Genomic DNA, 19,282 nt, shown 5'->3' on the forward strand with positions numbered 1-19,282 from the left:
GTTAAATCTCTCAGTGTTCACGTCTGTTTGTGAGGGCTTGTGTGTGTTTTGAATTAACTTCCTAAGGCTGGGAATGTTACAAACTAAGCAGAATCATATATGGATACAAGGTATTGTTGCCATGCACCTAAATTTACTTAAAAGTTTCATTCCTCCCACCAAATTAAGAGTCTAGCATTCACCTCTGGGCACTCACCAAGAAGAGGAGATGGTACTGATGAACCTATTGCAGGACAGGAATAAAGATGTAGACATAGAGAATGGACTTGAGGACATCGCAGGGGGAGGGGGAAGCTGGGGCGAAGTGAGAGTAGCATCTACATATATACACTACCAAATGTAAAATAGTTAGCTAGTGGGAAGCAGTAGCATAGCACAGGGAGATCAGCTCGGTGCTTTGTGACCACCTAGAGGGGTGGGATAGGGAGGGTGGGAGGAAGGCTCAAGAGGGAGGGGATATGGGGACATATGTATGCATATGGCTGATTCACTTTGGTGTACAACAGAAACTAACACAGTATTGTGAAGCAATTATACTCCAATAAAGATCTATTTAAAAAAGAAAAAGAGGAGATGTTTAGCTCAAAGGATAATAATTCTGAGCCAATAATAACAATGCTTTTTAAAAGGCTTGGAAACCTAAAGTGCCTCTTTAACCAAAACTCTGCGTTTCTAGTTAAGGATCATGACTAGCAATATACCCATGGAGAACAAAACTGCTTTGTCACAAAACTTGCAGAAGAAAATATCTGAAGCCTAACAGATTCTCTATCTTGGGCAAGTCACGTAACATCCCTGAACCTCAGTTACATGATCGGAAAAGTGAAAATAATGTTATTTGTCCAGAATCAGGCAAATGAGTGGGGCGATATCCTGAGGTCCCTTCTAATTCTAATTTCAACAGTTATTGAGCAAATACTATGTACTCAATACAGACGTTTGTTTTCCTAGGTCCAGTGATAGAACTGTAAAAAGACATTGTCTGACTCTCTCTCCCACTATAATGCAAGTATCCTGACAGAAAGTAAACACATATAGGAATAAATAAAATAATGCAAAATGATAAATTCTGTGAAGAAAATAAAACAAGGTAACGTGATGGAGAATGATGGGGATTGGGGTGGGGGAAACAAAGAAGGAATCTACTTGATATTGGTGGTCAGGAAAGGCCTCTCTGAGGAGGTGGCATTTGAGCTGATAACTGAATGATGAAAGGAGCTACATAAAGATCTAAGAAAGAATGTTCTCAACCGAGAGAACAGCAAATGCAAAGGTCCTGAGGTGAGGATTGGCTTGACCTCTCTGAAGAACAGAAAGTTTGGTATGACTGCAGTACATGTAGGAAATGAGACCAGAAAGGCAGACATAGCCAGGTTGTGTAGGGCTTCTAATCTGTTGCTATTTACACTGTAAGAATCATTCCTTGGTCTCTCTGATTCAATTAGTAAACATAAGTGCCAGATGTTAATGATAGGGCTGCTTGATATTTACCCATAAGAAACCCAGGAAGAGGCACTGGCGGAGGGGGGTGGATGTGGGGGTTAAAACAGAGAATGAAAGCTCAAATTCTTGGGGGAGAGAGAGGTGGGGATGGAAGAGTGAGTGTGTACACAAGGGAAATGGTTAGGGAGGGCTGGAGAAAGCTTGGAGGGAGGAGGAAAAGCACCAGAGTGACCTTGGCTATGAGAAACACACTCAGTGCCTAGGTTTGTGGAGTCCACTGTCAGAAGGGTCAACCATTATAGGGGAAGGGGCAGGGCTCTGCCTTTGTGTTTAAAATCTTAAGTGGGGGAGTGAGTAGGGCAGGAGGTAAAAGTTTGGTTATTTCTTTTCATCGAGCCTTAACCTGAAAAGCAAGCCTGCTAATCAGGAGAAAGGCTTCTGTACTGCTTTACCCTTGTTGATTCCTCAGACCTTGAACTCAAATGCCCATTATTTCCTCCTTATTTTCTTCCCCAACAAATCCTGGCATTGCAAAGGGAAATGTGCTCTGATGTAAGAGTCCTATCCAACACTAACACACGAACAATTGAGTACATTTTCTCTCCCTTTAGGTTTTTTCATTTGTGGAAACTCAGTTTTGTTTTCTGTTATTGACGCATCTCACTGAGCGGAAAAGAGATGGTATGTCACTTCTCAGCCACCACGTGAACAGGACAGTAGCTTGGAACACAACAGTATGGGTGGCTTACTTGTTCCCAGATTTGCAGCACTATGTGAAAGCAGCGGCAAGTGTGCCGGTTTAATTTAAAATTGGATCTGTCCTAGGGTCAGTAAGGAATGGTATTGTTATTCCCTTTGCAACATGTATATATACCTTGGTAGGTTATTTCTGTGGGAGTTGTTTGCTTTGGTAGCAGTTATGCAGAAGGATGAGAGGAAATTAAATGCCTCTTTTCCCCCCTCTTTATCTAATACTGTTCCAAGGGCTAAGTGAAGACCAAAGATTCAAATCACTGCTGGGGGAAGGGGACCTGGGCAGAGGCAAACAATGTTCTGGGAGCAGAATGCAGGGGCCCAGCTGTGGGCAATAGGAAGCAAGCCCCCCATCGCCCCCCCACCCCGCTGCAACCCCTTGGTCCACGTCTGGTAGAGGGCACACAGGTGCCTAGGAAGTTGGACAAGTGGGTTCCAGGCGGTAGAGCTGGCCTAGTGGTTTCCAGAGGCAGCCTTTTGTCCCTTCCCTGAAGGGTGTTAGTCCTTTGGTCTTTTTCTAGTCAGAAATGACTAATGTGGGGTATGTGCACTCTTTAGAAACTGTCTTTAGCTTTTTGCATAATGGGTTATAAATAAATGGCTTCAGGGAACCAGAAATGAGTTATTGAGTGAACTTGGCTATGGGATGGTTCAGATTCTAGATAGTTAATCACATTCTCTTGGGCTGGAAGGCTGTATCTAACCCATTCACATTCAGCTGGAAAGTTAAAAAGACACTTTTGATCAACTTGAAGAATAGTTTTAACATCAAAAATAGGTTGGTACTAGAGAAAGAAAGATTATATTAATCCAAGAAGAATAATTTCCATCTCTGTGTAGTAATCTGGTGATAAAAGTAACACCCACTTTTATTTTTAATTTGGGCATTTCTTACAAGCATTCATGCACAGTTCATAAACGCCAATATATTAATGTGTCCTATTTACAGTGTTTTTATATTAGGTGGTATATAAAAGACTGTTTTGTCTTTTCAGCCCCCTGGGCTCAGCAGCTAGATCTGCATACTGTACTCTCTTAATGCTGGGTGGCATCATGGACTTTCTGGTTTGTTTTAGACTTATGTTTTAACCCTGTACAAGGGAGCTTATATCATGGTTGTATACAGTGAACTCTTGCTGGTAACTGCTTCTAGAAGTCAGGAGCAAAGTCCTTAACATGCTACCATATCCTTTTGTCAAGTTTCTTCAACCCCGGTCCTCCCTGAACTCCCTCTACCACATCAGCTTTGCAAGGTTCTTTGCTCACTTGTACCACTGAAATTCATAGCTTATTAGACAGCTAAGAAGCATAGGTAATCCAGTAGGAAGCAGTAATGATACCTGAATAAGAGATTGTTGCCTCTGAGACAATGGCCTGACCTAAAGTTCTGCTTCTCAGAGTGGGTAGCAGGAGCCCTAGGGACCATGACAGAGGTATCTGGGAGAGACAGGAGGAACAGAAGTGGATGGCTCCAAGATTAGATGAGGGATTGATTCCGGTTTTATGATATGTCAAGATAGAAACTGGCTGGTGATTTAAAAAAACACTTTTCATCTTTACCAGTTGGCAGGTAAGGAAAACAAAATGTTTGTCTTCATTTTTATTTCCTACATAAATCATCCACCTTATTGGAAGGGTGGGTGTAGGAAGAAGAGCAGATGAATACTGTCTCAAAGCCCAGTGGAACAATGGGCAAATTCATAAATTATAGGCCTATTGTAAAGACTTACCCTTTAAGTGAGATGTTTTTGCCTTGATTAAAGCTATGAGTATGTGAAAATAGTGCCCAATCCTTGGGCCCTACCTCAGAAATATAATCTGTATAGTGTAGAGTTCTTAATTTTTAAAATTCTTTCTTAAATTAAGGAATTATATATATATATATATATAATACATATATATAAAAAACACATATCTCAGTGAATTTTTTTTTTTTTGCGGTATGCGGGCCTCTCACTGCTGTGGCCCCTCCCATTGCGGAGCACAGGCTCTGGATGCGCAAGGCCCAGCGGCCATGGCTCACGGGCCCAGCCACTCCGCGGCATGTGGGATCCTCCCTGACCGGGGCACGAACCCGTGTCCCCTGCATTGGCAGGCGGACTCTCAACCACTGCACCACCAGGGAAGCCATCAGTGAATTTTTAGATGTGTATATTTCCATGTAATCAGTTCCCAGATTAACATGTAAAACATTTCCAGCACCCCTGAAACTTATGCTCATGTGCCTTCACAGTCAGTACACCCTTTCAAGGTAACTACTAGTCTGAGTTTTATCACCATAGATGAGTTTTGTCTGTTCTTGTCCTTTAAGTAAAATGGAATCATACAGTATGTATTGTTTCAGTCTGGTCTCTTTCACTCAGTGTAATATTTTGCTAGGCATCCATTTCGTTGCATGTATCAGTAGTTTGTTCTTTCTTTATTTTTATGAAGTGTGCTACTTTGTGTGTAGGTATGTCTTGGATTATTCCTAGTTTTTGTCTATTGTGAATAAAGCTGCTATGAATAATCAAGTCCTTTTTTTTGTGGACACATATGCTACTTTCTCTTGGGGATACTTAGGTATGGAATTTCTAGGTGCTAGATTAGGTACACAGATTTCCAAAGTGGTTGTACAATTTTACACTCCCACCAGAAATGTGGAGTTCATATTGCTGTACATACCTTTTTAGTGAAGTTCCTGTTCAAGTCTTTTGCCAATTGGTTGTGTTTTTCTAATTGATTTGTATTTCTTTTTATATTCTGAATGTAAGTCCTCTGTCAGATATACGTATTATGAATATGTTTCCAATCTGTGGCTTGGCTTTTCACTTTTTCAGTGACATTTTAAATGAACTTATTTTTTAATTTGATGAACTCCAATATAACACTATATCTTTTATGATTATTGCTTTTTGTATCCTGCCCATAAAACTTTGCCCACCTCAAGGTCATAAAGATATTCTCCTATGTTTTCTTCTGAAAGCTTTATGGTTTTAGCCCTCTCATTGAAGTCTATGATCTGGCCAAAAAATTTTTAGTAAAAATTTATATCAGTAAAAATGTTTTGAGCATGTTTCCCCAATATACATAATTTTATTTATGGATGATACAATCTACCACCACCAATATTAAATACTAATAAAGTTTTGTTTCTTTTTTAAATTTATTTATTTATTTTGGCTGTGTTGGGTCTTTGTTTCTGTGCGAGGGCTTTCTCTAGTTGCGCGAGCGGGGGGCTACTCTTCATCGCGGTGCGCGGGCCTCTCACTATCGTGGCCTCTCTTGTTGCGGAGCACAGGCTCCAGACGCGCAGGCTCAGTAATTGTGGCTCACGGGCCCAGTTGCTCCGCGGCATGCGGGATCTTCCCGGACCGGAGCATGAACCCGTGTCCCGTGCATCGGCAGGCGGACTCTCAACCACTGCGCCACCAGGGAAGCCCCCTAATAAAGTTTGGTTTTTTAAAAATTAAATAAATATAAACAGAACTTCCATTATCACCCTTTCCAGTAGATCATTTGTGCATAGCCTGGGATCTATAAATCCACCCTGGAGACTACTGTTCTAAACCACCAAAGGCTAAATAACATTTTTGACAAACACTGATAACATTAATGTCAGCAAAAGACTTCAGTGTTAACAAATGGCTAGAGTTGACAAAGTGTGAAGAGGACCCCAATGAGCATATTTGCTGATAATGTAAGAAACTCTGAGTTTGCTCTTGCACAGTGGTGTTTGTTCTCCCTTGTCTGACTTAGAGAGACAGCAAGACTGATCTGACTTGGTAGGAGCAAAGACAGACTTGCTTTTGGTCGCTGATGTAGGGTACAGTGCTCTTGACTCCCTATCCCTTTTCTCATTACCAAGTTCCTAGAGCTGAGCTTGGCTCTGGACTGACTTTTGGGCAAAGATACTTAGAATTTGACTTGGGGTAATCCCCGGGGAAATTTAATGATTTGGAGCTTAGAGAGCTTTCCTTGTGAGGATTAGTAAAATAGATGGTAATTAAGCAGCTGGGGAGGAAGGAGCTGTCTGTAAGGATAGGTCATACTGTGGGGCACAGCATAGCTCCCTTGGTCCAAGGTCAAGAGAGCCGATGGGCGTGATCCACAGAACTGAACATTCTGGGGCAGCCCCTTGTAGGATTCTTAGCTGGTAAGGTAAAGAATATCTTTTCCTTTGATGTCCACCTCCTCAGTCTAGTTCCATATAGGACTTACTATTTAGAACCATGCCTACTTACATCTTTTTAATTGGGTGATGTTTTTGAATTCTCATTTATTTGAGAGAGGTTTTTGTTTTCTGTTTTGCCTTTTGGGAAGCTGGGGTAAGGTAGAGAAGATGAAATTAGGAACAGCAATTTCTTATTTTTCAAATCTAGACTACTTTGGAATTTGGGAGGAATTTTAAAGGGAGAAAGTTGCTAAAAGAAACAAGTTAGGGCAGGCAGTTTGTCTGCAATCCAGGATCAGACCGTTGAAAGTCATGGCAAAGAAAGAGATCACAGAGGTTTCAAAGCCTGTATCTCCCTTTTCCAGGTCACTCTGATTGATCTCTCCTAGCATGGTCAGATTCTAAGGGCTACCAATGGGGTAAGAGAGGGCAGATCAGAAACAGCCCCCAACTTGTGGTCTGTTCAAGTCAAACTAAGTTTCAGAATAAGCACAGACTTTATTATTTGATGATCCTACTTCCTAATAAGTTAAACTTCTCAAAGACAGATTATCTCCATCTCTACATTTTCTCTCTATTGATTCCCCAGAAAAGGCCAAATTGCTGAATTGGTGTCTGGAGTGTCACTAAAAACTTGAAAATCTTTCAAAAAGTGATAAAAAGACATTCAGAGGATATACTTATTTTAAAAAAGCAATATAACTATTGTATTCTAGGTGGACCTTTTCCATTTATGTAGTAAAAAAAATCAATTCATACAATTAACTATGTTATTTGCCTTCTTAGACAATGGACACGCTGGTGGAGGTAGGAGAACGGGCGGGTACAGTGGTCCCTAGGTATCCGTGAGAGATTGGTTCTAAGACCCCCACGTGGATACCAAAATCCATGGAAGCTCAAGTACCTTACAGGTGGCCCCCCCTGTGCATGGGATTTTGCATCTGTGGATTCAGCCAACCAGATGAACCCGTGGAATGCCGGAACATCCTGCGGAACATGCGCCGTGGCATAATTTGGCCAGAAGCTCCTAGAACTGGCCAACAAAGTTTCAGTTAATGCCTAGTTTTTCCAATAAATTTATTGTAGCAAGCAGAGGTATTCACAATCATGCCATTGACTTTTAATACTGCTCTTACACTATTGTAATAAGCATTCAATACTTGCTGGTTATTGTTGCAGATGGTATGTCTCCTGCTGATGCATTTTTCCCCCAAGATAAACCTGGCTTAACTTTTCTTTCCTTCACTTTCTCATATTTCCTAGTTTAGTCAAGAGACCCAAGCAAGTATCTGCTAGTATCTTTTATTTAGTATAAAAGCTACTAGAAAGCCAGTAAGTACTGTTAGGTCCATTTTCCTTTGCCTTTACTCTCAAGCGGCCAATTTGTCACTTTGTTGACAGTTATTAGAGCACTTCGTGCTTCATAGAAGATCCATCAAAAATTTCCAATTCATCAGCTCATTAGCACAAAATGGGGCTTCAGGAATCTCTTTCTCTCAGTGTCCCAACTGTGCTTTTATAAGTGTTCAAACCTTGATGGACCACTCTGAAACAATGGATAAAGACCACAGGGAAATGAGAGATGGATGTTGATTAGTTTCGAAGGAGTGAAACGTAGGTGAAGGCAAAGCACAGTGGGATTATCTGTGTCAGCAGAATGGTAATGCATGACTTTGCTAACTGTACACAGGTCACTGAATGTCAGAGCTCCACAGGTCGTCAGAGACCATCTAGTCAGACCCCCACGTTTTACCAGTAAGGGTGAAAGAGGCCAAAAGAGGGGAAAGGGACTTGTCCAAGGTCAATCAGCTCTTCCCAACTTTCCAGGCAACAGCTGGCTTTTGGCTATATGACCTTTATGCAATCAATTTTCAATTACTTGGACCACTCACTGCTAGCCCAGCAATCACTTGGATAATCCAAAATGACACATAAGTTAACCATCGTTTACATTGGGCTTTGTGGTGTGTGTTTATACTGACATTCCAATGCGTCTGGGTCCAATCTGAGAACTCACAACACTTCAAATGAAACAAGAAAGCCACCCTGAAGGGCTGATTCAGGAAGAGCTGGAAAGTTGACCAGCCTTACTGAATGGACAGCATCAAATGATGCTATACAGCCCTCTCAAGAAGGACATGTTATTCTCAACATGTTTGTTGATTAACACCTCTTCTGTGCCCCAGCCAGAGTTACGAGTGGCACAGTGGGAAGGGGAAAAAAATCTTTTATAGGAGAATATACATATTGTTTCCCCTTCCTTCCTTCTTCCCTTCTCCTCCCCTCCCTTCTTCCTTTCCCCTCCCCTCCCCTCCCCTCCCTTCCCTTTCCTTTCCTTTTCATTCCTTTTCCTTGCTAGAAAAATGAACAGCTGCTTTATCTTCTATATAAACAAATATGTGGTTGAGCCATCGACCTGGAGAACTGGCTATCAGGATGCCAAACAATAAATGGAAGACATGCTGGATCCCAGGAATCTAGAGGTGGAGGGGGGAGGAGGAAGACCTGTGAGCAATATTTTTTAAAAGAGTCCAAAAGTTAGGAGGAATAAGAAGGAATCTGTTGTATAGCTCAGTAAATGCCCTGGGTTTGGGAAAGGGCTAGTTTGGGGTATAGTCCAAGAGCTCTTCAACCAAATGGAGTTTCATTTCCTGATCTGGACCTGTCTGTACTTTGGGATTTGGTGCCATAATTTGCTGGTTTGTTGTCTGCGAACCCTCAAACTTGTGCTAAAATGGAGTTATTATTATTCATGTTCTGAAGGTGATGCTGCTGGTGACTGAGAAAGGGCATGGAACAGAAAAAGGGGCATGGACAATTGGCTTGAGGCTATAGTCCAAGAAAGAGTCCCTGCAAGGATTCAGATAGTGGCAAACAAAGTGGCAGTAGGGAATGCAAAATGCCTGATCTTTTGCTGCAGCCATAATTAAGCATTTTAGTTTAAAAGGTACCCCTCTTTCATTTTCTGGTCTAGAATAAACAAATCTTATTGATGTAACAAAGTGCTTAATTAACCTGAGGTGGTACTTAATATCAATACATATTGAAGGAAAGACTTGCCACGGTTAACAGTAATATGGATAATTGAGTTATATGAATTTAAAAATGGGTAGAGTGAATTAAGACTAATGTACATCAACAGGAAATATCTATTAACATTCATTAGTTAGACTTTTGTTTGTGGTTCTTTGTTAGCCTAAGGAAGCCCTTTCAAATGGCTGATGATGCCTGTTGAAAGTCCTGCCTGATGCTGAGGGCCTTCCATGGATGCCAAAGGAATGAATCATTCAAACAGAACTTCTGAAATTCAAATACAGCGCTTTGCTTCTTCTTCTTTTTCTTTTGGTAGCAGTGACTGTGAAGTAATAATGATAATGACAATGGAAATAAGAGTGTGATCCTACTTAATTTGCTGAGAGTTGTTCCCCATTTACCAATATTGGCTTGTTTTGTCTCGAGTGGTGGCCCAGGTATTGGAACAAAGGTATATATATATATTCAATGTCACTTGGCTAACCTATGATTTGTCAGACAAAGGTTAATTTAAAAAAATTGTTGGGTTAGCAGCAATAAATTTAATAACAGTCTGTGATTTAACTCAGAATTTCAATTTATTTGATGGGATTTTTAAAATCCTGAATTAACATATTTTTCTGAACTCAGGAGGTCTCATCTGCCAAATTGCACATGAGCTGGCCAACCTAAAGCTCAGCAATATTCTAACTTACATGGTGTGGGGATAGATTGGAGGGATGCTATAAAGGACTGAAAGAAAGATTGGAACAAGAGTAGAAGTAAATGTAAAAACACCTGCAGCAAAGACCAGCCCTTAGTTGCGCCATTTAGAACCTGCCTTTCCCTAAGAATTGTATGGTTTAATCATCCTCAAATCTTTTGCTTCTGAGAGAAACAAACAAACACCTCTTCCTGATTCCATTAGTGGGTTGGACCTTTTTTCACCTGCCCAGCTCCATGGACATATGAACTTTAGATGGTAACCCACCCCTGAATCTGGGAGCTATGTGTACTTTGTTCATTTCTGTATCTCTAGCACTAAGCACGTTGTCCCCTGCATACTAGAAATTAACCAAAATCTTGAGGATGGATTAATGGATGGATGAGATGACTCCTACCACCATGGATGGAATTGATGTTCCAATAGGTGGAACTCACCTTTGTAGTAGAAGAAATGTCACATACAAAAGTAGCCGTAAGTAAGGATCCTTGGGGGAACATTCTGCTTTGCTTTGCTTTTGCCTACCCTAGTGGCTATTATTTCTTCCTTTGCTTTCAATGCCCACGCCCCAGCCTGACTACATTCCTGCCAAGATTGCCCTTGACCAATGGAAATACTGTAGGCTATGGTGGAACAGTGAACACCCATGTTCCCAGCATTTGGTCAGTGCCCACTGTCAACAACATACTTGTTGAAGAGATATAGATAAATGATCAGTTACTTTGTATCTTTTGGATTTGCAATTCCACTCACAGAAGGTTGAGCTGGAAGCCACCTTCAAGGTCTTCAGAGTCAACCCCTTGCTCCCAGATCCTTCACATACTAACAACCCTGTGAGGTAGGGTTGCTTATTATCTGTATTTCACATATGGGGCCATTGAGACATGGAGATGTTAGGTAACTTGCTTGGAGTCACAGAGCTAGGAAGTACTAGAGCCAAGATTCACACTCAAGTTTGTCAGACTTCAGAACCTGCCCAAAGAGAGAAGGACTTGCCAAAGGTCATTTTGCTGAATCCTAGTTCTTCTGGCTCTAATTTGTGTGCACAATTTGCTATTCCATGCCCACACTGTGGAGTTCCTTCGAACATCGTTTTCTTATTTAGAAGTACTTGTCTCCCCAAATGGACTGTTGGTTCCTCCAGGGCACAGATTGCATTATATCTGTGTTGTTTTCTTCCTCAAGGGCTTGCCCAAGATTTGCCTTCAGTAAATAATGGCCTATAATCAGCTTCTTAGCTGCTCCCTGGAGGGTCTTGGTGCCATCCCCCAGGACTATTTGTGGCTCAGAAGTTGGGAGGAGCCAGGAAGTAGAATTTGGGGGAAGGAATCGCCTCACCACCTGCTTTCTTTTTTGTCCTCTGCAACACAGATTGAAGATGGAGGCAAGGCAGCCTTGTCGCAGAAGATGAGGACTGGTGATGAGCTGGTGAATATCAATGGCACACCATTGTATGGCTCCCGCCAAGAGGCCCTCATCCTCATCAAAGGCTCCTTCCGGATCCTCAAGCTGATTGTCAGGAGGTAAGGCACAGGGAGATTTGCTATTAGGTGCAGGAGCTGCTGAAACCACTTGGTTGGTAGAAAAGCCTCAATAGAGGCATGTCTCTATCAATATCAAGGAAAGAGGTGTTTCATGTGAACAGAATTTTGCAGACAACTGAAGCAGAATGGCATAAGAGAAAGGGCCTTTGGTTCAAATCCTGGCACTATCTCATACTACCCATGTCATCTTGCATAAATTTATTTTACCTCTGAAAGACTCACTCTCCTCATTTGCTTTTGAGAGAACTAAATGACTCAATACACACCAAGGGCCTACCTAACCCAGTGTTTTTCTGTATCCTCCATCATAAAAGACTGCCACTGCTGAACCACATAGATTTAAAGAGATCCTACTCCCAGCCATGGTAGGCACTCTGGAGGCTGTGGCAAACTCTAAGACAGGAAGCCTGCCCTTGAGGAGTGTACAGTCTAACAGGGGAGAAAAGACACACATAAGACAAATTAATTAGCAATGCATTGTTTTAAAGAAAGCCGTAAAGGAGATTCCACAGGGCGAAGGGTGATTGTCAAATGAATTGTTCAGACAGAAATTGCTATTAGAGTTCAAGAGAAAGAGAAAGCACGTCAGAAGAGATGGTTAGGGTAAGACTTCATAGAGGAGGTAGAATCTAAGCTAAAAAACAGGTAGAATTTGACAAAGAAACCATCAGGAGGGGAAAAGCTTTCTAGGTAAGTAGAGTGGCACAAGCAGGAGGAAGACAAGGACATATTTGGAAGATAAGGACAGTCATTCTACTGCTGCCAAAGCATCCACCTATAGGTGAGCTTACCATAGGTCTCCCTTTCATTTTGCTGCTGTATCTTTTTTCTCTACTCCTGGAGCTCATACTTCTCCCTTTCTGTTAGTTTCCTTTATGTTATACACATGCCTAAGTTTTTCCATCTTAATTATTTTTATTAGAAAAAATTTTGTGTCTTCCTGTATTCATACTTCCCCCTCTGGCTTCTGCCCCATCTTCTTCTTTTTGTTCATATCCAGTCTCTCAAAAGGCGAGTCTATACTCACTGTTTCTACTTCACCTACCTTCACCTACCATTTAGCTTTCCACCCACTGCAGTCTGAATTTGACTCCCAGAAGTCCACTGAAACTACTCTGTCAAAATATATGTATTACCTCCTATTTGTCAGAGTCAATGGGTTATTTCTAGTCTTTATCATATATGACTTACATATGGCGTTTGACATTGTTGCTCTGGATTACACCCTTCTTTGTGAAACTCTCCTGCTTTCAAGATACCCCATTTCCTTGTTCTTTTTCTATCTCTCTGTTCACTTTTTAAAATGAGGTTCCTCTACCACCTGCCCTTCCTCTGCCCATCCCTTAAATGTTGGTGTTTCCCCTAGTTCTACCCTTTCTAATTTCATCAATATACCATGGAAAATCTCACCCGGTCCCCGAGTTTCAATTATCATCTGTGTGTGGATGACTAGATCTCTAATGCCCCAGACCCCTATAACCAACTTCTACTAGACATTTATACTTAGATGTCTCAGAAGCATTTCACACAAAACATGCTCAAAACCTAATGCATCATCTTCTTCTCCTCGCAAGCTCCTTATCTCAGTGACTGGGACCACCATGCCCTTAGTCAACGAAGCCAGAAACACAGAAGCCATCTTTAATTTTTCCGTTGTTCTCCTGCTCTATATGCAAATGATTTATCCCGAGGAGAGAGTACTTAGGGGGAAAGATTTTGAGTTAGTAAGGGTGAAGTTTTATAGGATCCCATTGATTTATTATATTACTTGCTGCTACATAAGACTAAGCCATGCCTGCCCATGTACCTAGGTAAGAGGTGACATGTTAAATAATGTCTTATACAATAGACACATTGTCACTGACTCAGTATTGGATAGGTCATAGTTTAGGTTTTAAATAAGGCTTCTTAAAGGGGCAGATTGGTGAATTTAGAAGTTTTTGTTTTAGAATCAGATAGACACATGTATGCTACTTCCTGGTTCTGTCACATGGGAAATAATAGTTCCTATATAGGAGGATGATGATTAAGTGAGGCAATTTATGTAAAATGCCTTTAACATAATAGGTTCTCAGTGAATTTCAGTCCCATTCCTTTCCCTAGGGTATAAAAGAAGCATAATTGGTAACCAAACACCATTATGAAATAAGGAGATCATCAAACTGTATTGTGCTTTGCAACCTAACCTTCAGAGACAAGATTTGCTGGGAAACCATTAGGGGTGAAAAAGATCTGACAGGAAATAAAGCCCCTTGAGAAATATTGGTTATATAGAGGTACCAGCACTTAGAAGGAATGTAGACATGATCCGTATTGGCTTCTGAACCAGTCCTAAGAATGAGAGTGTTCAGGTGTGTCACTCACTCATCCTCCCTTGGTGAGCTCCATGTCTTCTTTCTCCCTGCTGTGGTGACATCTGCCACTACCAGTCACTTAAGAGTGGCTATAATTATGGCCTTGGAGATAATCGGGCCCTTTGGTTTTCATGGTGTGGCAGGTCCTATGGCTCCCAGAACCTACGTTGTCTACCCTTTCAGCTTCTCCGTCTCAACCCCGATTGGAGGAGGCGTTCAATGACATAATTTATTAGGTGATGCTGCCCTCTTGTGGAAAACTTAACCTTCACCTATGGACTACCCTGGGGATGGTGTAGGACATTATTCCTTCTTTCCTGGTCCAAGTTATTCTTCTAATTTATGAAAGAGCTCTCAGCACATAAAAGAAATGTGATCTCCATGAAATTTAATATTTAGCCTAGTGTTTTATACTAAGGTAGAAAGTCTTTGGTTTGAGTAAAGCAATCAACTGACAAAGATTCAACACTGAGCTTTAGGTCTGAGCTTGAGTGTTTGTGGATGAATATAAAGAAGGAACTTCAGAAAATGGCTTATTCTGAAAAGCCAGCCCAGCTCTTCCTCCTATATTGCTCTTTAGATAATGGTTAACTAAGTCATAAATCTAGGTGTTGCCCTCAACTCTTCTCACTTGCCTCAAGCCACTTCAATCCAAGTTATTCCAAGTCTTGATTATTCTACTTGCTAAAAACCTCTCTGTAGCCCTTGTCTTAATCCAATTGTTCATCATTTCTTACCTGGACCATTGTAATAGTCTTCTCACTGGCTTCTAATCTTGTAGTCTCACCTCCTTCCAATCAATCCATTCTCCAAATAAGCATCTAATCATGTCACTTATCTATTTGAAAAAAAGAAAACAAAACAGGACCAATAACCATACAATCACATTGGTCCCAAGAGATAGAAGATACAGACTATATTAAGGATTTGTATTCATGAAACCATTCTTTGAGGGAAAAAAAGGATCTAAATATGTAAAGAAAAAACCTGCAATAAAAGAAGAAAAATTATATAAATGTCTATATGGGAAACTTTAACGTAATTTAACTATATCAGATAAAGTAGACCTAAAATATATACTTTAAAAGTTTGAAAACCATAATTCATAGGGTCTAATTAATAAATGTCAAAAACTGTATTCTATAGACAGTGAATACACTATATTTTCAAATATTCTGGTAACATTTAAAAAAATGATCATTGATATGCCACAAAGAAAACCTTTGCAAACTCTTGCAAGTAGACACACTTTCTCTGTTCTCTGATGATAATGTAAAACTTTTATAAACTTGAAAACAAATTTAAACAAAAGTCTTCAACTGCATGAATATTTCAGGACACAATTTATATGCAAGTATTAGCTCAAAGAAACACTGGCAGACTAATAAAAAATAACAAAAACGAGATCACGACTTATCAAATCTTTGAGAGCAATATTCAGGAGTAAATTTATAGCCTTAAATATTTCATTATTAAATATGAAGAATGAAATTATGTGACTAAGAATCCAATATAATATGAAGCCGATGGGTAGGGTTTTTTTTAATGGGGGGATGAATTAAGTAGATAAGCCTCTAGCAAATTTAATCAAGAAAACAATGATGAATTATAAATAAAATTTAAGTGATAAATGGAATATAAGAGCAAATACAAAGGTTTCTTAAATTATAGGACACTACTAAATTGTACCTTAATAAATTTGAAAATCTCAGAGAAATTTAAAATATCTAATAAATATTAAATGGCAAGCATTATTGAGAAGTTGCAAACTAAATGGACCTGTAATTGTAGAAACATAGAAAACAATCATCAAAGAGAAACTTCTACAAATACTTTAAGGTCAGATGTATTTACCAGCAAGTTCCTTCAAACTTTCTAGGAATAGACAAATTCAATTCTATAGCAGTGTTATACAGTTGAACATCTTGAAGAGTTATTCACATTGGTTTTGAAGGTAGCATCACTCTGATACCAACATCTGACAAACTGCTCCAAAAAGAACATTCTATCCAATTTTTTTTTTTTTTTTTTTGCGGTATGCGGGCCTCTCACTGCCGTGGCCACTCCCGCTGAGAAGCACAGGCTCCGGACGCGCAGGCCCAGCGGCCATGGCTCACGGGCCCAGCTGCTCCGCAGCATGCGGGATCCTCCCAGACCGGGGCACAAACCCGTGTCCCCTGCATCGGCAGGCAGACTCCCAACCACTGCGCCACCAGGGAAGCCCTCTATCCAATTTTTGAACTTAGATGGAAAACCTATGAATGAAATTCTATCAAATCTACTTCAGTAATGTTGGACAATAACAATTCATTGCAAATGTTAAAAGATAATTTTTAAAAAGATAAAATCTTAACTCATAGCGATAGAAAAATGCACGTGTTGAAGATTTTTATTTAACAGTAATAAGGATATTGTAAGGTGTTACAACCAGTTCAAAGGATAAGTCAAAGAAGCACAAATTTAATTTAAAAGTAGACTACATTAACCAATGAGGAGCTATAAGGAGAAATATATCCCATTCACAATAGCAACCAAACACATACAATTCTTAGAAATGACCTTAGTAGGAAATATGTATGAAAGCAAGAAGTTGTTTATGCTGGAAATTACAAAACTGTCCAGAAAGAGAAAATGTGTAGACGCTATTTTTTATCACATGGGTAAAGTCTCAGGGCACTGTTGTAATGATAAAATTAAGACACAATTTGATGGATAGTATATACACATGCCCTGGTTTAGGCATGCTTTCCACAGACAACTTCTAAACCATTATTCTTCTAAACTCACACAAAAATCCCTTTTGAAATTCAGACAAGCAGGCTTTATCATTTTCATTTCCTTACCAATGTCATCTATCAGCCTGCAGGTCATTCTCCCACTTCTGTTTTATACTTTGGCACCTGCTTCACCATCATCTTCTCTACCCCAGTTTCTGCTGTCATACTGAAAGATTTCATTGTTCTTGTAAAGAATCACAAACTTTAGTCTTATGGGTCCTTGATCTCAACTTCAGAGATAAACCCTTCTATATCAGCAGCTCACTCCCCTGACTGTACCATGGACTGTGCCAACCTTTCATTCAACAAATATTTATTGAATGTCTAATCTAGGCTAGAGTCTGGTGACTCAATCATGGAACCCTGACACCTTCCAGTCTTTCTCCATTGGAGTTCCTTATCTGAATCACAGAAGAAAGAAAATAAGTTGAGTGACCATTATCTCAGTTTTCCCAAGGATGGCACATAACTAGGAGTGTGCTAGATGCAGAAGAGAGAAGTTAATTCATTACATACAATGGATTCTTCAGGGCTGTGTTTCTTACTGGCGAGCATCACTTAGAAACTTGTTAGAAATGCAAATTATTGGGCATTACCATAGACGTACTGAATCAAAACTCTGAGGGTGGTACTCAGCAATATGTTTTAACAAACTTTCCAGGTGTAAAGCTTACAGTTTGAGAACCACTGTCTTGAGGGCTTCGGGCTTAATTCTCAGGAATCAGCTGAGAAAGACTAAATTCAACTCTCTGATAACAACCTTACTCCTTCTAGCTTTCACATACCCCATTCCCTTTACAGCTGCTCTTCAATATCTAGCCCTCAAATATCATTTTCCACTATTCTGTGCTCACGACTATATCTCTAGTTCTGATCTCTCCCCAAAGCTCATATGCATAGCAGCCTGGTAAACATCTCTACAGGAAAACCCAGCAGGAACTGAAAGGCAATGTGTGTAAATCTGAACTCATTATCTGGTTTATAAAACTCTCTCCCTTTCCAATAGCAGTTGGTGGTACTTTCATCCATCTAGCCATCCAAGTGAGAAACCTGAGTCATTTTTGACTCCTTGTTCTCCCTCACTAAGCCATGTTGATTTAACCTCTTAGACACTTCCAGAATTTACACTGCTCACTCCATTTTCACCACTATTGCCCTTCTCATCTCTCCCCTGTACTATTTCAGTAGCCTCTTGACTGTCTCAGATCTGTCTGCCAAGGTGTTGCCACAGAAGTAAATCTAAAATACAGATTCAATTATATTAATCCCCTCCTGGAAACTTGTAAGTGGCCTTCATTGCCCAGAGGCATGGTAAATAAGACATTGTATATCTTCATCCCTACCCATACCTGCAACTTCATCTGACACTTGTCTTTTGTGCTAGAGCAATACCATTCCCCAAGAATTTCATGCTGTTTGTCACCTCTGACTCTGATCATTCTCTGCTTTCTATTGGAGCATACTTTCCTCTTCCTTTCCTTAGTTAATGCCTTCATATTGACCATTAAGATTCAGCTCTGGGGATGTTTCTAGGGTACTTTCTTTGATGCCTTGGGTTGAGTTAGGTGAACTTTCTCTGTCTCCCATAGAACTCTAGTAGGTTTTATCACATTGTGTTGAAATAATCTGTTTCTATGTTTATCTTCCCCATTACACCAGACCAGGAGTTGGCCAACTGCAGCCTATGGGCTAAATCCAACCCACCACCTTTTTGGGGATGGCTTGCTACTAAGAGTGTTTTTTAAAATGTATTTTTAAATGGTTGGGGAAAAGAAAGAATAGGATTTTATGACATGTGAAAATTATATGAAACTCAAATTTCAATGTCCATAAATAAAGTTTTATTGGAACAGAGCCATGCCTATTCATTTACATATTGTCTATAGCTGCTTTCACACTATGATGGCACAACTCAGTAGTTGTGACAGAAACTGTCACAACTGAAAAGCCAAAAAAATATTATTTTGCCCATTACAGAAAAAAATGTGCTGACCACTGGACTACAAGAACCATGAGGGGAGCGGCTGCTTCATATTCATTGTTGTGTCCTCAGCACCTAGTACACCTTATGGCACATAAGAAGGACTCAGAATTTTTTTTTAACATCTTTATTGGAGTATAATTGCTTTACAATGGTGTGTTAGTTTCTGCTTTATAACAAAGTGAATAGTTATACATATACACATGTCCCCATATCTCTTCCCCTCTTGTATCTCCCTCCCTCCCACCCTCCCTATCCCACCCCTCTAGGTGGTCACAGAGCACCGAGGTGATCTCCCTGTGCTATGCGGCTGCCTCCCACTAGCTATCTATTTTATGTTTGGTAGTGTATATATATCCATGCCACTCTCTCACTTTGTCACAGCTTACCCTTCCCCCTCCCCATATCCTCAAGTCCATTCTCTAGTAGTTCTGCGTCTTTATTCACGTCTTGCCCCTAGGTTCTTCATAACCTTTTCTTTTTTTAAGATTCCATACATATGTGTTAGGATACAGTATTTGTTTTTCTCTTTCTGACTTAC

At 40.2% G+C, this 19,282-nt stretch overlaps 1 protein-coding gene across 8 annotated transcripts in view; it reads left to right on the top strand.

The window, feature by feature from the left end:
* SHROOM4 (shroom family member 4) overlaps window positions 1-19,282 on the top strand; it is a 213,004-nt gene that overhangs the window by 93,019 nt on the left and 100,703 nt on the right. For 6 of the 8 annotated variants that reach the window (XM_067724068.1, XM_067724076.1, XM_067724070.1 and 3 more), the window contains one exon: window positions 11,457-11,608. The exons of 1 other annotated variant lie outside the window; for it this stretch is intronic. In XM_067724068.1, coding sequence (XP_067580169.1) covers window positions 11,457-11,608 — 152 coding nt within the window. Of the gene's footprint in view, window positions 1-10,429; window positions 10,560-11,456; window positions 11,609-19,282 lie in introns of all 8 variants that reach the window. One more of the 8 variants, XM_067724069.1, reaches the window with a different exon arrangement.

Source organism: Pseudorca crassidens, chromosome X (assembly GCF_039906515.1).
Source record: "Pseudorca crassidens isolate mPseCra1 chromosome X, mPseCra1.hap1, whole genome shotgun sequence".
Lineage (NCBI taxonomy): Eukaryota > Metazoa > Chordata > Mammalia > Artiodactyla > Delphinidae > Pseudorca > Pseudorca crassidens.